Source organism: Bombina bombina, chromosome 8 (assembly GCF_027579735.1).
Source record: "Bombina bombina isolate aBomBom1 chromosome 8, aBomBom1.pri, whole genome shotgun sequence".
NCBI lineage: Eukaryota > Metazoa > Chordata > Amphibia > Anura > Bombinatoridae > Bombina > Bombina bombina.
In genome coordinates this window covers 75528398-75544521 of record NC_069506.1, presented here as the reverse complement: position 1 = coordinate 75544521, position 16124 = coordinate 75528398, and the positions used below count along the sequence as shown (strand labels likewise).

The window sequence follows — 16124 nt, the reverse complement described above, 5'->3', positions numbered from 1 at the left end:
GTATTGATAACTTGTCCTTTGTGTAAAACTTGTATGGTAAATTATTTCTATTTTTACAATACAGTAGTGAGTAGAGAAGAGATTGTGTATCACTCTAATTGCTTAGTAACTGGTACTGTGCCACAGAATTGTGTGAGTGAGTATGTGAGCAGAGTGTGTGTGGGTGTCAGTGAGCAGAGTATGTGTGCTTTATTCTCCAGGTAATCAATACATTTCCGATGAGCTGGTGCTTTAGTGCAGTGTTTCTCAAGTACCCCCAACAGGCCAGGTTTTCATTATAGCTGAATAAGTGCACAGGTGAAGTAATCAGCTGATCAGTAACTCAGTGGTTACTAACTTGCTCTCACCCATCACCTGATTATGTCACCTGTGCACTGGTTCAGCTATCATTTAAACCTGCCCTGTTGGGGGTACTCACGACCCTCTGTACATGTGTTTCTCCGGCATATTATATCTAGTGCCTCACCAGCCTCTGACCTCACTGCACGTCACTGATATAAATCCTAAAATAGCTACAATGTAATTATTAGTTATATTGTAGCTATATTAGGGTTTATTTTCTAGGTAAGTATTTAGTTTTAAATAGGATTATTTAATTTAATTTTAGGAATATTATTTCATTTAATTTAAATTTATGTTAGGGGGTGTTAGGGTTAGAGTTTGGTTTAGGGGTTAATAAATTTATTATAGTAGCGGCAACGTTGCGGGCGGGAGATTAGGGGGTAATAATTGTAGGTAGGTGGCGGCGATGTTAGGGAGTGGCGGCGAAGTCCGGTCAGCAGATTAGGGGTTAATAAGTGTAGTTAGGTGGTGGCGACATGGGGGGGGGCAGATTAGGGGTTAATAAATATAATATAGGTGTCGGCGATGTTAGGGGCAGCAGATTAGGGGTTTATAGGTATAATGTAGGTGGCGGCGGTGTCCGGTCGGCAGATTAGGGGTTAAATTTTTTTATTATAGTGGCGGCGATGTGGGGGGCCTCGGTTTAGGGGTACATAGGTAGTTTATTGGTGTACTTTAGAGCACAGTAGTTAAGAGCTTTATATTCCGGCGTTAGCCCATAAAGCTCTTAACTACTGACTTTTTTTGGCGGTAGGAGTCTTGTCGGTAGAGGGTCTACCGCTCACTTCTCCCAAGACTCCAAATACCAGCGTTAGGCAGATCCCATTGAAAAGATAGGATACGCAATTGGCGTAAGGGGATCTGCGGTAGCCTGGAATCGCGGTAGGGAAGTGAGCGTTAGACCCTTTCCTGGCTGACTCTAAATACCAGTAGGCGGCCAAAAGCAGCGTTAGGACGTCTTAACGCCAAACTCTAAATCTAGCCGTTAGGGATTATTTAATAGGTAAGTATTTAGTTTTAAATATGAATAATTTAGTTAATGATAGGAATATTTATTTAGATTTATTTAAATTATATTTAAGTTAGTGGGTGTTAGGTTTAGGGTTAGACTTAGGTTTAGGGGTTAATGACTAATATAGTGGCGGTGACATTGGGGGCGGCAGATTAGGGGTTAATAAATGTAGGTAGGTGGCGGCGGCGATGTTAGGGACGGCACATTAGGGGTTAATAAACTGTAACTAATGTTTGCGAGACGGGAGTGTGGCGGTTTAGGGGTTAATATGTTTATTATAGTGGCGGCGACGTTGGGGGCGGCAGATTAGGGGTTAATAAATATAATGTAGGTGTTGGCGATGTTGGGGTCAGCAGATTAGGGGTTCATACATATAAATGTAGGTGGCGGCGGTGTCCGGAGCGGAAGATTAGGGGTTAAAATGTTTATTTTAGTATTTGCGATGCGGGAGGGCCTCGGTTTAGGGGTTAATAGGTAGTTTATGGGTGTTACTGTACTTTTTAGCACTTTAGTTATGAGTTTTATGCTACGGCATTGTACCATAAAACTCATAACTACTGACTTTTAAATGAGTTAGGACTCTTGACAGGGTAGGGTGTACTGCTCACTTTTTGGCCTCCCAGGATAGACTCGTAATACAGGCGCTATGGAAGTCCCATAGAAAAAAGACTTTAGGAAGTTTACGTAAGTTGTTTTGCAGTAAGGCAAAAGAAGTGTGCGGTGACCCTAAACCTGCAATACTCTTAATAGCAGCAGGCATAAAAAAGCAGCGTTAGGACCTCTTAACGCTGCTTCTTTACCCTAACGCACAACTCGTAATCTAGCCGATAATATGATAAATAAAAATAATATTCATCCTAACCCGGATAAAATAAAATGACAGACAACCTGAGGGTTAATGCACAAGAAGAACATAAAGATCTGCAGGACCAGCCTAACGGAAACCCTGTTCTTCTAACAAAACTGGGAAGGATCTCGATACAAGACTTAAAGGAGATTACTTCATCCCGCCTTGTCTAACGAGGTGAGCCATTCAAAGTAAGAGACTGATAAGTCCCATAACCGTTTAAAAACGTGTCTGAGTAGAACACGAAGACGAGCCAGCCTGTAACGAAAGGCACAACACTCAGGAACAGTTTCACCTGCAGGGTAAATACCTTTGTCCACATCTGCACCTTACTAAAAACACTACTCCCTATAGTGAGCAATAATATATACCATTGTTATAGTGACCAGAACACATGCACAAGTCTATGACTAACTAGGTATGCTTTTAAACAAAGGATAACAAAAAAAAAGTAAATTTAATAATAAAAATAAATTGGAAAGTTGCATGCTCTATCTGAATCATGAAAGTTTAATTATGACTTTCATACCCCTTTAACTAATAACCAAATGGTCTACAATGCGCTTGACTATGAGCGTGAAAGAAAACTTTATGGCAAATGTGTTATCTGTTACTGTAAAAACATTAGAAAATCTTGATAAAGCAACATGAAAACATAAATTATGCTTACCAGATAATTTAATTTCCTTCTGTATAAGGAGAGTCCACAGCTTCATTCCTTACTGTTGGGAAATACAACACCTGGCCACCAGGAGGAGGCAAAGACACCCCAGCCAAAGGCTTAAATACCTCTCCCACTTCCCCTATCCTCCAGTCATTCTGCCGAGGGAACAAGGAACAGTAGGAGAAATATCAGGGTATAAAAGGTGCCAGAAGAAAAATATAATTTAGGGGGCTGCCCATCAGAGAACACGGGCGGGGGCCGTGGACTCTCCTTATACAGAAGGAAATTAAATTATCTGGTAAGCATAATTTATGTTTTCCTTCTTAATATGAGAGTACACGGCATCATTCATTACTGTTGGGAAACTTATACCCAAGCTCTAGAGGACACTGAATGATAATGGGAGGGATAAAACGAGAGGCGGACCCTAATCTGAGGGCACCACAGCCTGCAAAACCTTTCACGCGAAGAATGCTTCAGCTGAAGCAAAAACATCAAACTTGTAAAATTTAGAAACAGTATGTAAGGAGGACCAGGTAGCCGCCTTACAAATCTGATCCATAGAGGCCTCGTTCCTTAAAGGCCCAAGAGGAAGCCACTGCTCTAGTAAAATGAGCCGTAATTCTCTGAGGAGGTTTATGTCCCGCTGTCTCATAAGCCAAGCGAATAACACTCCAAAAAGATAAAGAAGTCAAAGAGACCTTCTGACCCTTACACTTCCCAGAATAGGCAACAAACAAGGAAGAAGTTTGTCTAAAATCCTTAGTAGTAAGGAAAATAAAACTTCAAGGTACGAACCACGTCCAAATTATGAAGCAAATGTTCCTTGGAAAAAAAAGGATTAGGACACGAAGGAACCACAATCTCTTGATTGATGTTGCAGTCTGCACGTCCTTAGGGAGAAACCCTAACTTAGTATGTAGGACAGCCTTATCAGAGTGGAACACCAGATAAGGAAGCTCACATTGCAAATCGGCAATCTCAGAAACGCTGCACGTAGAAGCAATAGCCAGTAGAAAAGGAACCTTCCAGGACAACAACTTAATGTTAATTTCATGCATAGGCTCAAACGGAGCCCATTGCAAAACCTTAAGAACCAGATTTAGACTCCAAGGAGGAGCCGAAGATCTGTACACAGGTCTGATCCTAATCAGAGCCTTAACAAAAGACTGAACATCTGGAAGCTCCGAGAGCCTCTTGTGCAGTAAAACAGACAAAGCCGAAATCTGTCCCCTCAGAGAACTGGCCGAAAGACCATTCTCCAGTCCATTCTGGAGAAACAATAGAATCCTGGCAACCTTATGCCAGGGGAATCCACACTCTTCACACCAGAATAAGTAGGTTCTCCACACCTTATGATAGATGCAACAAGTAACCGTCTTACGAGCTTGAATGAGAGTATCAATAACCCTCTCAGAAAACCCTCTCTTGGCAAGGACTAAGCGTTCAATCTCCACACAGTCAGCCTCAGAGAATCTAGATTTTGATGAACAAAAGGACCTTGTTCCAGTAGATCCCTGCGACAAGGTAACCTCCATGGAGGAGAAGATGACATCCTCACTAGATACACAAACCACATCCTTTGCGGCCACGATGGAGCAATCAGTATTACTGACGCCTGCTCCTGCTTGATGCGGGCCACTACCCGAAAAAGGAGTGGTAACAGCGGAAAAAAGGTAGATTAGACTGAACCTCCAAGGCATTGCTAATGCATCTATTAGCTCCGCCTGAGGATCCCTGGACCTCGACCCTAGTGTTTGGAAAAAGAGAACTCTTTTCTAAGTTTATCTTCCATCCATGAGATCGAAGAAGAGAGAGAAGAGATACTGAATGGTCCTCCGCTAAAGATGGTGCTTGAACCAGAATGTCGTCCAAGTAGGAAGCTACTGCTATACCTTGGGTTCTGGCAACGGTCAGGAGAGCCCCTAGAACCTTTGTAAAGTTTATTGGAGCAGTAGCTAGACCAAACGGAAGGGCAATGAAATGGAGTGCTGATCCAGGAACACAAACCTTAAGAATTGGAAGTGGTCCTTGTGCATTGGAACGTGAAGGTAGGCATACTTCAGATCTATAGTGGTTATGAACTTTCCTTCCTGAACTAGATGAAGGATGGACCTTATTGTCTCCATCTTGAATGAGGGGACATTTAGAAACTTGTTTAAGAACTTTAGGACCAGATTCGGGTGAAAAGTTCCCTCCTTCTTTGGGACTTCAAACAGGTTTGAATAGTATCCCAAACCTCTTTCAGTGACAGGAACGGGACAATGACCCCTAAGGAAGACAGATCCCACACGCACCCGAGAAAGACTTCCCTCTCTTCTGGTCTTGAAGACTGGCTTGAGAAGAGAAATTTGCCCTTGGGTGGATGAGATTTGAAACCTATCTTGTATCCCTGAGCTATGACATCCAGGACCCATGGATCCTGCATGTCCCTGAACCAAGTGTCTGAAAACAGCAACAGTCTGCCCCCTACATGATTCATGCTTGTTCTGCTTGGATTTATTCCAGGACTGAGTCGGCTTCTAAGTGCTCTTGGTTTGCTCGGGCTTAGAGGAGGACTGCTGATGTTGGGACTTTTCAGAACGAAAGGAATTAAAATTAGATCCTTGTCCCTTAGATTTGTTCTTTTTATCCTGCGGTAGGAAGGCACCCTTGCCCCCTGTAACCGTGGAGATAATGGAGTCCAGGCCTGGACCAAATAAAATATTTCCCTTAAAGGGGAGGGAAAGTAGTCTAGACTTAGAAGTCATGTCCGCAGACCAGGACTTCAGCCAGAACGCCCGAAGGGTCTGTACTGAGAAACCAGAAATCTTAGCATTAAGGCGAATAATCTGCATGTTTGCATCACAGATAATAGAATTAGCAATTCTCAAGGCTTTAATTATTTGTTGGATAACATCGAGGGGACCCTCCACCTCAATCAAATCCGTTAAGGAGTCGCACCAGTAGGCCGCAGCTCCAGCAATCGAGGCAACAGCCACTGCCGGTTGAAATAAGTATCCCATATGTGGAAACATTTATCTGAGAAAAGTTTTTATCTTCTTATCCATTGGCTCTCTGAATGACGAGCTATCCTCAAGTGGGATAGTAGTACACTTGGCTAGCTTGGAGATAGTGCCATCCACCTTAGAGACGGAACCCCACTACTCCAGCTGAGAGTCCGGGAATAATTTTTAAAGGCAGACAAAGGGGAAAAGGAAGATCCAATTCTATCCCACTCATTCTTAATAATGTTTGCCATTTTTACAGGTACAGGAAAAGTTAGTGGCACTTCCCTGTCCTCGTACACTCTGTCTAATTTAGGGATCAAAGGTTCATCAGGCAACTTGGCCTCTGGAACCTCTAATGTCGACAGAACCTCCTTTAGAAGAAAACGTAAGTGTTCAATTTTAAATCTAAAGGCTGGCTCCTCCGCAGCCGGAGGCCTAGAGGTAGCAGACTCCGATCCAGAAAGTTTACCCTCTGAAGACTCAGAGTGTGACCCATCCTTGGATACTTGAAAAACAGACAAATCTAATAAATCACTGGATGACCCCTGGACCAGAGAGCTATGTTTAATTTTTCGCTTTCTCATTGGCAGGGCGAAGTAAAGCACTAAGAGCCTCAGACACAGCCGTCTTTAACTGCACAGTTAAGTCCGATGGTAAAAGGCTCCCTCCAGACGGAGAATCAGGCGTGCTACGGGAAGCTGCATGTGATGAGGGAGATGACTGATGGGTATACACCTCACGGGACGGTGAGTCCTCAGAGGTGGACGGCTCAGTAACCTTGTTGATGCATATGGAACATAGTTGAGATGGCGGGCATACCAAGGCCTCCTCACAATATAGACAGGTATTACTATTAGGAATAGAGGGAGTACCCTCAAGCATATCAGAATCCTCCTGAGATGAAAGGCAAAGAATGACTGGGGGATTGGGGAAGTGGGAGAGGTATTTAAGCCTTTGGCTGGGGTGTCTTTGCCTCCTCCTGGTTCAGTATTTCCCAACAATAAGGAATGAAGCCGTGGACTCTCTTATATTAAGAAGGAAATGTTTGTGAACCAAAACTTGATGCTCCAATATGTTACAAGCTACTGACAAAATGCAAGTAATGAGAAAAAAAAATACTTTGTCAATTCAATTAACTTCAATAAACCCCCGGAGAGTTTTAAACATAATATTTTTGTTACAATTAAAGCGTTATATAGAGCAAACTTTCAGTTTCTAAAGGGTTTTAAAAGCTGATAAAATTAAAAAGAAAATGCCAGCTAAAAATACAAAGTAATTTTTGTAAATTATATATGTACTTTTATGACTAATGTACATTTACATTAAAGCTTTCACAAATGCTTACATAAGTTTTTAATGTCTGGCAAAGTACAGTATGTCATGTCTAATAAGCACAAAAGTATATCTGTAATGGGTTCCACTATTTTCTTTCAAGAGTATGATTACAAATCCCTTATAAAAGAGCCAAGCGCTGCCCATGAAATAATCATGTACCACAAGGAAACAAATGAAAGGCTGAGGTTCTGACAAGAACCGTATTAACTCTGTAGACACGTCTGTGTTGAAATTAAGCCACATGTTTTTTTTCCAGCCAAAATGCATGCAATGGTAAATAACTCAGGAGGTCCCAAATGGCGGTTAGTTAATTCCCGTACACAAAGTCTTACTGTTCTGTCTGTATGGCTATGCTGGAATATCACAGAATACTGAGTCCGTTAGGCTTCAGCAGCTGCTACAAGCATCTACTGGCACAAGAACAAGGCAAGTATTGTTCATGCTTACGAATTGAGATCTTTTTTTTTTTTTTAAAGAAATTTACATCATGAATTTCAGATAAAGATAGTGATATGTTTTATAGAAGCAAAATTGTAAATTTGAAAGTCAAAACACACACTGTAGGTGTACATGTGCGTCCTTACACACATATACGTACGTGTTCTAGGTGTTGTACATTATATATATATATATATATATATATATATACATATACACACACTAATATCTCTCTCTCTCTCTCTCTCTCTCTCTCTCTCTCTCTCTCTCTCTCTCTCTCTCTCTCTCTCTCTCTCTCTCTCTCTCTATATATATATATATATATATATATATATATATACATACAAAAAAAACAAGAGTATTGCATTGAGCAATGATACTTTTTTATTAAACTAACTATACATTTATAAGTAGACAAGCTTACGGAAGAATTCCTTCCTTTCTCAAGTCTGAAGCAATACTCAAGACTTGTGAAAGGAAGGAATTATTCTGAAAGCTTGTCTATATACACACATATACATACATTTATACCTACACATATATTTATACATATATACACTACCCTAAGCATAATCACCACTTTTTAAATTATATTTTGTCTTACAACCAAATATTGCCAATGAGCTTTCTTTAGCCTGTACTCTGTGTGGGCAGTATTTCCTTTTGTTTGCTATAATGAAGATGAATAAATAAATAAGTAGCATATAGGCCTCAGATTATTTTGCGTACCTGAATAAAGTTGGATGCAATTAACCGATACCGAGTCGCTGACTCTCCAGTCCTGGACAGTAAATCTGAAAGGGTTTTATCCACACAATTAGAGGTTTCCGCTTTGCCTAGTTTGTGTTTAGGTATATACTGAGTGATGATCATTTTTAAAAGTCGTAATGATGCTTGGAAAACCTGTTGGGGTTGCAAGAAATAAGGTGTTAGCAGCAAGATTGTTGCTCCTGTGATGTTAAGTTTTATGGTTTTGCATTACAGAAAGAATAAAAAAAAAACGTCTATGGTAAAAAAATGACATCAGAAAACTAAATGCAGCATGTTCCTTTGAAAGGATCTGAAGACATCAGAGCTTTTGCCACTTTCCAAAGAAGCAACACTGGAGATTTTTCTTAGGTGACTGACTAGAACTCTGTAGGGGTATGCAATAACAAAATGCTCTAACACATAAGAATTTTTGCTTTGAAAAAATGACATTATATGAAGAAAACAGTCAATATATGGATATGCTTAAAGGGACACTCAAGTCAAAAACATAATTTATGCTTACCTGATAAATTTACTTATGGGATATATTCTCCTTCCCAGCAGGAAGTTGCAAGAGGATCACCCAAGCAGAGCTGCTATATAGCTCCTCCCCTCACATGTCATATCCAGTCATTCGACCGAAACAAGACGAGAAAGGAGAAACTATAGTGTGCAGTGGTGACTGGAGTTATAATTTAAAATTTAGAACCGGCCTCAAAAAGACAGGGCGGGCCGTGGACTGAACACACTGCAAGAGAAATGAATTTATCAGGTAAGCATAAATTATGTTTTCTCTTGTTAAGTGTGTTCAGTCCACGGGTCATCCATTACTTATGGGATACCAATACCAAAGCTAAAGTACACGGATGATGGGAGGGACAAGGCAGGAACATTAAACAGAAGGAACCACTGCCTGTAGAACCTTTCTCCCAAAAACAGCCTCCGAAGAAGCAAAAGTGTCAAATTTGTAAAATTTGGAAAAAGTATGAAGTGAAGACCAAGTTGCAGCCTTGCAATTCTGTTCAACAGAGGCCTCATTCTTAAAGGCCCAGGTGGAAGCCACAGCTCTAGTGGAATGAGCTGTAATTTTTTCAGGAGGCTGCTGTCCAGCAGTCTCGTAGGCTAAGCGTATTATGCTACGAAGCCAAAAAGAGAGAGAGGTAGCCGAAGCCTTTTGACCTCTCCTCTGTCCAGAGTAAACGACAAACAGAGAAGAAGTTTGTCGAAAATCTTTAGTTGCCTGTAAGTAGAACTTCAGGGCACGGACCACGTCTAGATTATGCAAAAGACGTTCCTTCTTTGAAGAAGGATTAGGACATAATGATGGAACAACAATATCTTGATTGATATTCCTGTTAGAAACAACCTTAGGTAAAAACCCAGGTTTAGTACGCAGGACTACCTTGTCTGAATGAAAGATCAGATAAGGAGAATCACAATGTAAGGCAGATAACTCAGAGACTCTTCGAGCCGAGGAAATAGCCATCAAAAACAGAACTTTCCAAGATAAAAGCTTAATATCAATGGAATGAAGGGGTTCAAACGGAACACCCTGAAGAACTTTAAGAACCAAGTTTAAGCTCCACGGAGGAGCAACAGTATTAAACACAGGCTTAATCCTAGCCAAAGCCTGACAAAAAGCCTGGACGTCTGGATTCTCTGCCAGACGCTTGTGTAAAAGAATAGACAGAGCAGAAATCTGTCCCTTTAGTGAACTAGCAGATAAGCCCTTTTCTAAACCCTCTTGTAGAAAAGACAATATCCTAGGAATCCTAACCTTACTCCATGAGTAACTCTTGGATTCACACCAATATAAATATTTACGCCATATCTTGTGGTAAATTTTTCTGGTAACAGGTTTCCGAGCCTGTATTAATGTATCAATAACCGAATCCGAAAATCCACGCTTTGATAGAATCAAGCGTTCAATTTCCAAGCAGTCAGCCTCAGAGAAATTAGGTTTGGATGGTTGAAAGGACCCTGAATTAGAAGGTCCTGCCTCAGGGGTAGAGACCATGGTGGACAGGACGACATGTCCACTAGGTCTGCATACCAGGTCCTGCGTGGCCACGCAGGCGCTATCAGAATCACCGATGCTCTCTCCTGTTTGATCCTGGCAATCAGTCGAGGTAGCAACGGAAAAGGTGGAAACACATAAGCTATGTTGAAAACCCAAGGGGCTGCTAGTGCATCTACCAGCACCGCTCCCGGGTCCCTGGACCTGTAACAAGGAAGCTTGGCGTTCTGGCGAGATGCCATGAGATCCAGATCCGGTTTGCCCCAACGACGAATCAGTTGAGCAAATACCTCCGGGTGAAGTTCCCACTCCCCCGGATGAAAAGTCTGGCGACTTAGAAAATCCGCCTCCCAGTTCTCCACGCCTGGGATGTAGATCGCTGACAGGTGGCAAGAGTGAGACTCTGCCCAGCGAATTATCTTCGAGACTTCCAACATCGCTAAGGAACTCCTGGTTCCCCCTTGATGATTGATGTAAGCCACAGTCGTGATGTTGTCCGACTGAAATCTGATGAACCTCAGTGTTGCTAACTGAGGCCAAGCTAGAAGAGCATTGAATATTGCTCTTAATTCTAGAATGTTTATCGGGAGGAGTTTCTCCTCCTGAGTCCACGATTCCTGAGCCTTCAGGGAGTTCCAGACTGCTCCCCAGCCTAGTAGGCTGGCATCTGTTGTTACAATCGTCCAATCTGGTCTGCGAAAAGTCATTCCTTTGGACAGATGAACCCTGGACAACCACCAGAGAAGAGAACCTCTGGTCTCCTGGTCCAGATTTAGCAAAGGGGACAGATCTGAGTAATCCCCGTTCCATTGACTTAGCATGCATAGTTGCAGCGGTCTGAAATGTAGGCGCGCAAATTGCACTATGTCCATTGCCGCGACCATTAAGGCGATTACTTCCATGCACTGAGCTACTGAGGGGCTTGGAATGGAGTGAAGGACACGGCAAGCATTGAGAATCTTTGATAACCTGGACTCCGTCAGGTAAATTTTCATCTCTACAGAATCTATAAGAGTCCCTAGAAAAGGGACCCTTGTGAGTGGTAACAGAGAACTCTTTTCCACGTTCACTTTCCACCCATGCGACCTCAGAAATGCTAGAACTATCTCTGTATGAGACTTTGCATTTTGAAAACTTGACGCTTGTATCAGAATGTCGTCTAGGTACGGAGCCACCGCTATGCCTCGTGATCTTAGTACCGCCAGAAGTGAGCCCAGAACCTTTGTAAAAATTCTCGGGGCCGTAGCTAACCCGAAGGGAAGAGCTACAAACTGGTAATGCCTGTCTAGAAAGGCAAACCTCAGGAACCGATGATGATTCTTGTGGATCGGAATGTGAAGGTAGGCATCCTTTAAGTCCACTGTGGTCATGTACTGACCCTCTTGGATCATGGGTAAAATGGTTCGAACAGTTTCCATCTTGAATGATGGAACTCTGAGGAATTTGTTTAGGATCTTTAGATCCAAAATTGGTCTGAAGGTTCCCTCTTTTTTGGGAACCACAAACAGATTTGAATAAAACCCCTGTCCTTGTTCCGTCCGCGGAACTGGATGGATCACTCCCATTACAAGGAGGTCTTGCACGCAGCTTAGGAATGCCTCTTTCTTTATCTGGTTTGCAGATAATCTTGAAAGGTGAAATCTCCCTTGTGGGGGAGAAGCTTTGAAGTCCAGAAGATATCCCTGAGATATAATCTCCAACGTCCAGGGATCCTGTACATCTCTTGCCCAAGCCTGGGCGAAGAGAGAAAGTCTGCCCCCTACTAGATCCGTCTCCGGAAAGGGGGCCCTGTCTTCATGCTGTCTTAGGGGCGGAAGTAGGCTTTCTGGCCTGCTTGCCCTTGTTCCGTGACTGGTTGCCTTTCCAACCCTGTCTGTAACGAGCAGTAGTTCCTTCCTGTTTTGGAGCGGAGGAAGTTGATGCTGCTCCTACCTTGAAATTACGAAAGGCACGAAAATTAGACTGTTTGGCCTTTGATTTGGCCCTGTCCTGAGGAAGGGTGTGGCCCTTACCTCCAGTAATGTCAGCAATAATTTCCTTCAAGCCGGGCCCGAATAAGGTCTGCCCTTTGAAAGGAATGTTCAGTAGTTTAGACTTAGAAGTTACATCTGCTGACCAGGATTTAAGCCATAGCGCTCTGCGCGCCTGTATGGCGAATCCGGAATTCTTAGCCGTAAGTTTGGTTAAATGCACTACGGCATCCGAAACAAACACATTAGCCAGCTTAAGGATTCTAATCTTGCTCAAAGACTCATCCAATGGTGCTGTGCGAATCGCCTCTTCCAGAGACTCAAACCAGAATGCCGCTGCAGCAGTGACAGGCGCAATGCATGCAAGAGGCTGTAATATAAAACCTTGTTGATCAAACATTTTCTTAAGGTAACCCTCTAATTTTTTATCCATTGGATCTGAGAAAGCACAGCTATCCTCCACCGGGATAGTGGTACGCTTGGCTAAAGTAGAAACTGCTCCCTCCACCTTAGGGACCGTCTGCCATAAGTCTCGTGTGGTGGCATCTATAGGGAACATTTTTCTAAATATCGGAGGAGGGGAAAAAGGCACACCGGGTCTATCCCACTCCTTGCTAATAATCTCTGTAAGCCTCTTTGGTATAGGAAAAACGTCAGTACACACCGGTACCGCATAGTATTTATCCAGCCTACATAATTTCTCTGGGATTGCCACCGTGTCACAATCATTCAGAGCCACTAACACCTCCCCTAGCAACACGCGGAGGTTCTCAAGCTTAAATTTAAAATTTGAAATTTCTGAATCCGGTCTCCCCGAATCAGAACCGTCACCCACAGAATGAAGCTCTCCGTCCTCATGTTCTGCAAATTGTGACGCAGTATCAGACATGGCTCTCGTGTCATCGGCGCGCTCTGTCCTTAACCCAGAGCTGTCGCGCTTGCCTCTTAACTCGGGCATATTGTATAATACTTCTTTCATAACATTAGCCATATCATGTAAAGTGATTTGTAAGGGCCTTGATGTACTTGGCGCCTCAATCTCACGCACCTCCCGAGCGGGAGACGAAGGTACTGACACGTGAGGAGAGTTAGACGGCATAACTTCCCCCTCGTTGTCTGGTGATAATTTCTTTATCGGTACAGATTGACTTTTATTCAAAGTAATATCAATACAATTGGTACACATATTTCTATTGGGCTCCACATCGGCTTTTAAACATAATGAACAAGCAGATTCCTCTGTATCAGACATGTTTAACAAGACTAGCAATGAAGCTAGCAAGCTTGGAAATTACTTTCAATAAGTTTACAAGCAATATAAAAAACGCTGCAGCGCTTTTAAAAAACACAGTTGAATAACAAAGAACTAATTCAGTTATAGTCAACAATTCTTTAAATGTATTAATTAGCAGAGGATTGCACCCATTAGCAAAACATAGAAACATAGATATTGATGGCAGATAAGAGCCATAGGCCCAGCAAGTCTGCCCAACCTTACCTAGCCCTATGCTTGTCCCATGCATTTTTAAAGTCCCCCACAGTGTTTGTTGCTACTACCTCTTCAGTACCCAAAAACGGATATCAAATTAAGATTTAACGCTTTTATCACAGTCAAACACACTGTCACAGGTCTGCTGTGACTGATTACCTCCCTCAAAAACGAATTTTGAAGACCCCTGAGCTCTCTAGAGACGTCCTGGATCAAGGAGGAAGAAGCAGGAAGACTGTGCTAGAATTTTAACTGCGCAACAGTGGGAGACCTGATATAACGGTTTCTATGCAGAAACATATGTTAGCCATGTGGAAAAAAATCATGCCCAAAAGGATTTATCACCAAAGTACCTCACAAAACGAATAACATGCCAGTAAACGTTTTAAAAACAAACTTTTTTTTTAATGTCATGCAAAGTTATCACTAAGCCTGCTACCAGTCGCTTCCACTGCAGATAAGGCTTAAGCATTATTTCAGTATTAACAGTATTTTCACAGTCAAATTCAAGTCCCTAGAAAATAACTCTATTGTGCATACATTTATCAGCCTGATACCAGTCACTACTACTGCATTTAAGGCTGTACTTACATCATACGGGTAACAGCAGTGTTTTCTTAGTCAATTCCATTCCCAGAAAATATTGTACTGCACATACCTCATTTGCGGGGGACCCCGCATGCTATTCCCATGTTCTGAAGTTACCCCACTCCTCAGAATGTCGAGAACAGCCAGTGGATCTTAGTTACGCCTGCTAAGATCATAGAAAACGCAGGCAGTTTCTTCTTCCCAATACTGCCTGAGATAGAAAAACAGCACACTCCGGTGCCATTTAAAATAACAAACTTTTGATTGAAGAATAATTAAGTAAAAACTCCAACTCCTCTCGCGACCTCCTTCTTTGTTGAGGGTTGCAAGAGAATGACTGGATATGACATGTGAGGGGAGGAGCTATATAGCAGCTCTGCTTGGGTGATCCTCTTGCAACTTCCTGTTGGGAAGGAGAATATATGCCATAAGTAATGGATGACCCGTGGACTGAACACACTTAACAAGAGAAATAAACTTTTATGATTCAGATAGAGCAGCGGTTTTAAGACACTTTCCAATTTACTTCCATTATCAAATTTTGCACATTCTTTTTATATTCACACTTTCTGGGGAACAAGATCCTACTGAGTATTTGCACAAGATCACAGGGTATATGTATACTAGTCTGTGATTGGCTTATGTCTGTCACATGATACAGGGGGCCAGAAAATGTGAGAAAAATAAATTTGTCAGAAAAAAAATCTACTGCTTATTTGAAATTCAAAGTATTATTGCATTGTCTTTTTATTCTGCATTTGTTAATTATGCAATTCTACTGCATTGAGTAGTCCTTTAATATAACTCAGTCTATGCTTTTGTGTGTGTGTGTTCAATACATATATCCGTACATGCAAATAATAATCATTATAACAATAATAAATAAAAACTATTTGTAAAAGATGAAGCACAACACAAGATTATTCCAATGATTACACTGAAAATAAAACACATGACCTAATAAGGTTCACAGATTAGAAGACACAGCTGTGGTAAAAACAAACAGTCTAGATCACTTAAAATCACTTATGTGTTTACATTTAATGGCCATTATGCATTTTACACTTGATTAAAAACATTACATACTAACTTAAAGGGACATAATACTCATATGCTAAATCACTTGACACTGATGCAGTATACCTGTAAAAAGCTGACAGGAAAATATCACCTGAGCATCTCTATGTAAAAAAGGAAGATATTTTACCTCACAATTTCCTTAGCTCAGCAGAGTAAGTTCTGTGTAAAAAGTTATACTCAGCTGCTGCCTAGCTGCAGGTAAAAAATTTTTTTTTAAAAAATGAAGAAATGAACAGCAGCCAATCGGCATCAGCAGTGCTGAGGTCATGAACTCTTTTACTGTGATCTCATGAGATTTCACTTAACTGTAAACTTCCTTACACTGAATAGGGAAATAACATGAGAGTGCACGTAAGCTCGCTCCTTCTGCTGTCCCGGGACAGACATACTGATTTGCTGCTTAGAAGTCCTTTACAATGGGATGTGGCTACTGAGAAACTTTTGAGGTAAAATATCTTTCTTTTTTACATAGAGATGTTCAGGTGATATTTTCTAGTCAGATTTTTACAGCTATGCAGCATCACTTTCAAGTGTTTAAACATTTGAGTATTATGGCCCTTTAATGAAAAGAAAAATATCTGTAAATCTAGTGATTTAACTTT

General features: G+C 41.7%; 1 protein-coding gene across 1 annotated transcript in view; it reads right to left on the bottom strand.

Annotated features, from left to right (window-relative positions):
• CEP104 (centrosomal protein 104) overlaps positions 1–16124 on the bottom strand; it is a 581941-nt gene that overhangs the window by 380617 nt on the left and 185200 nt on the right. Inside the window, 1 exon segment of the mRNA XM_053690408.1 lies at positions 8358–8531. Within this exon segment, the coding sequence (XP_053546383.1) occupies positions 8358–8531 (174 nt within the window).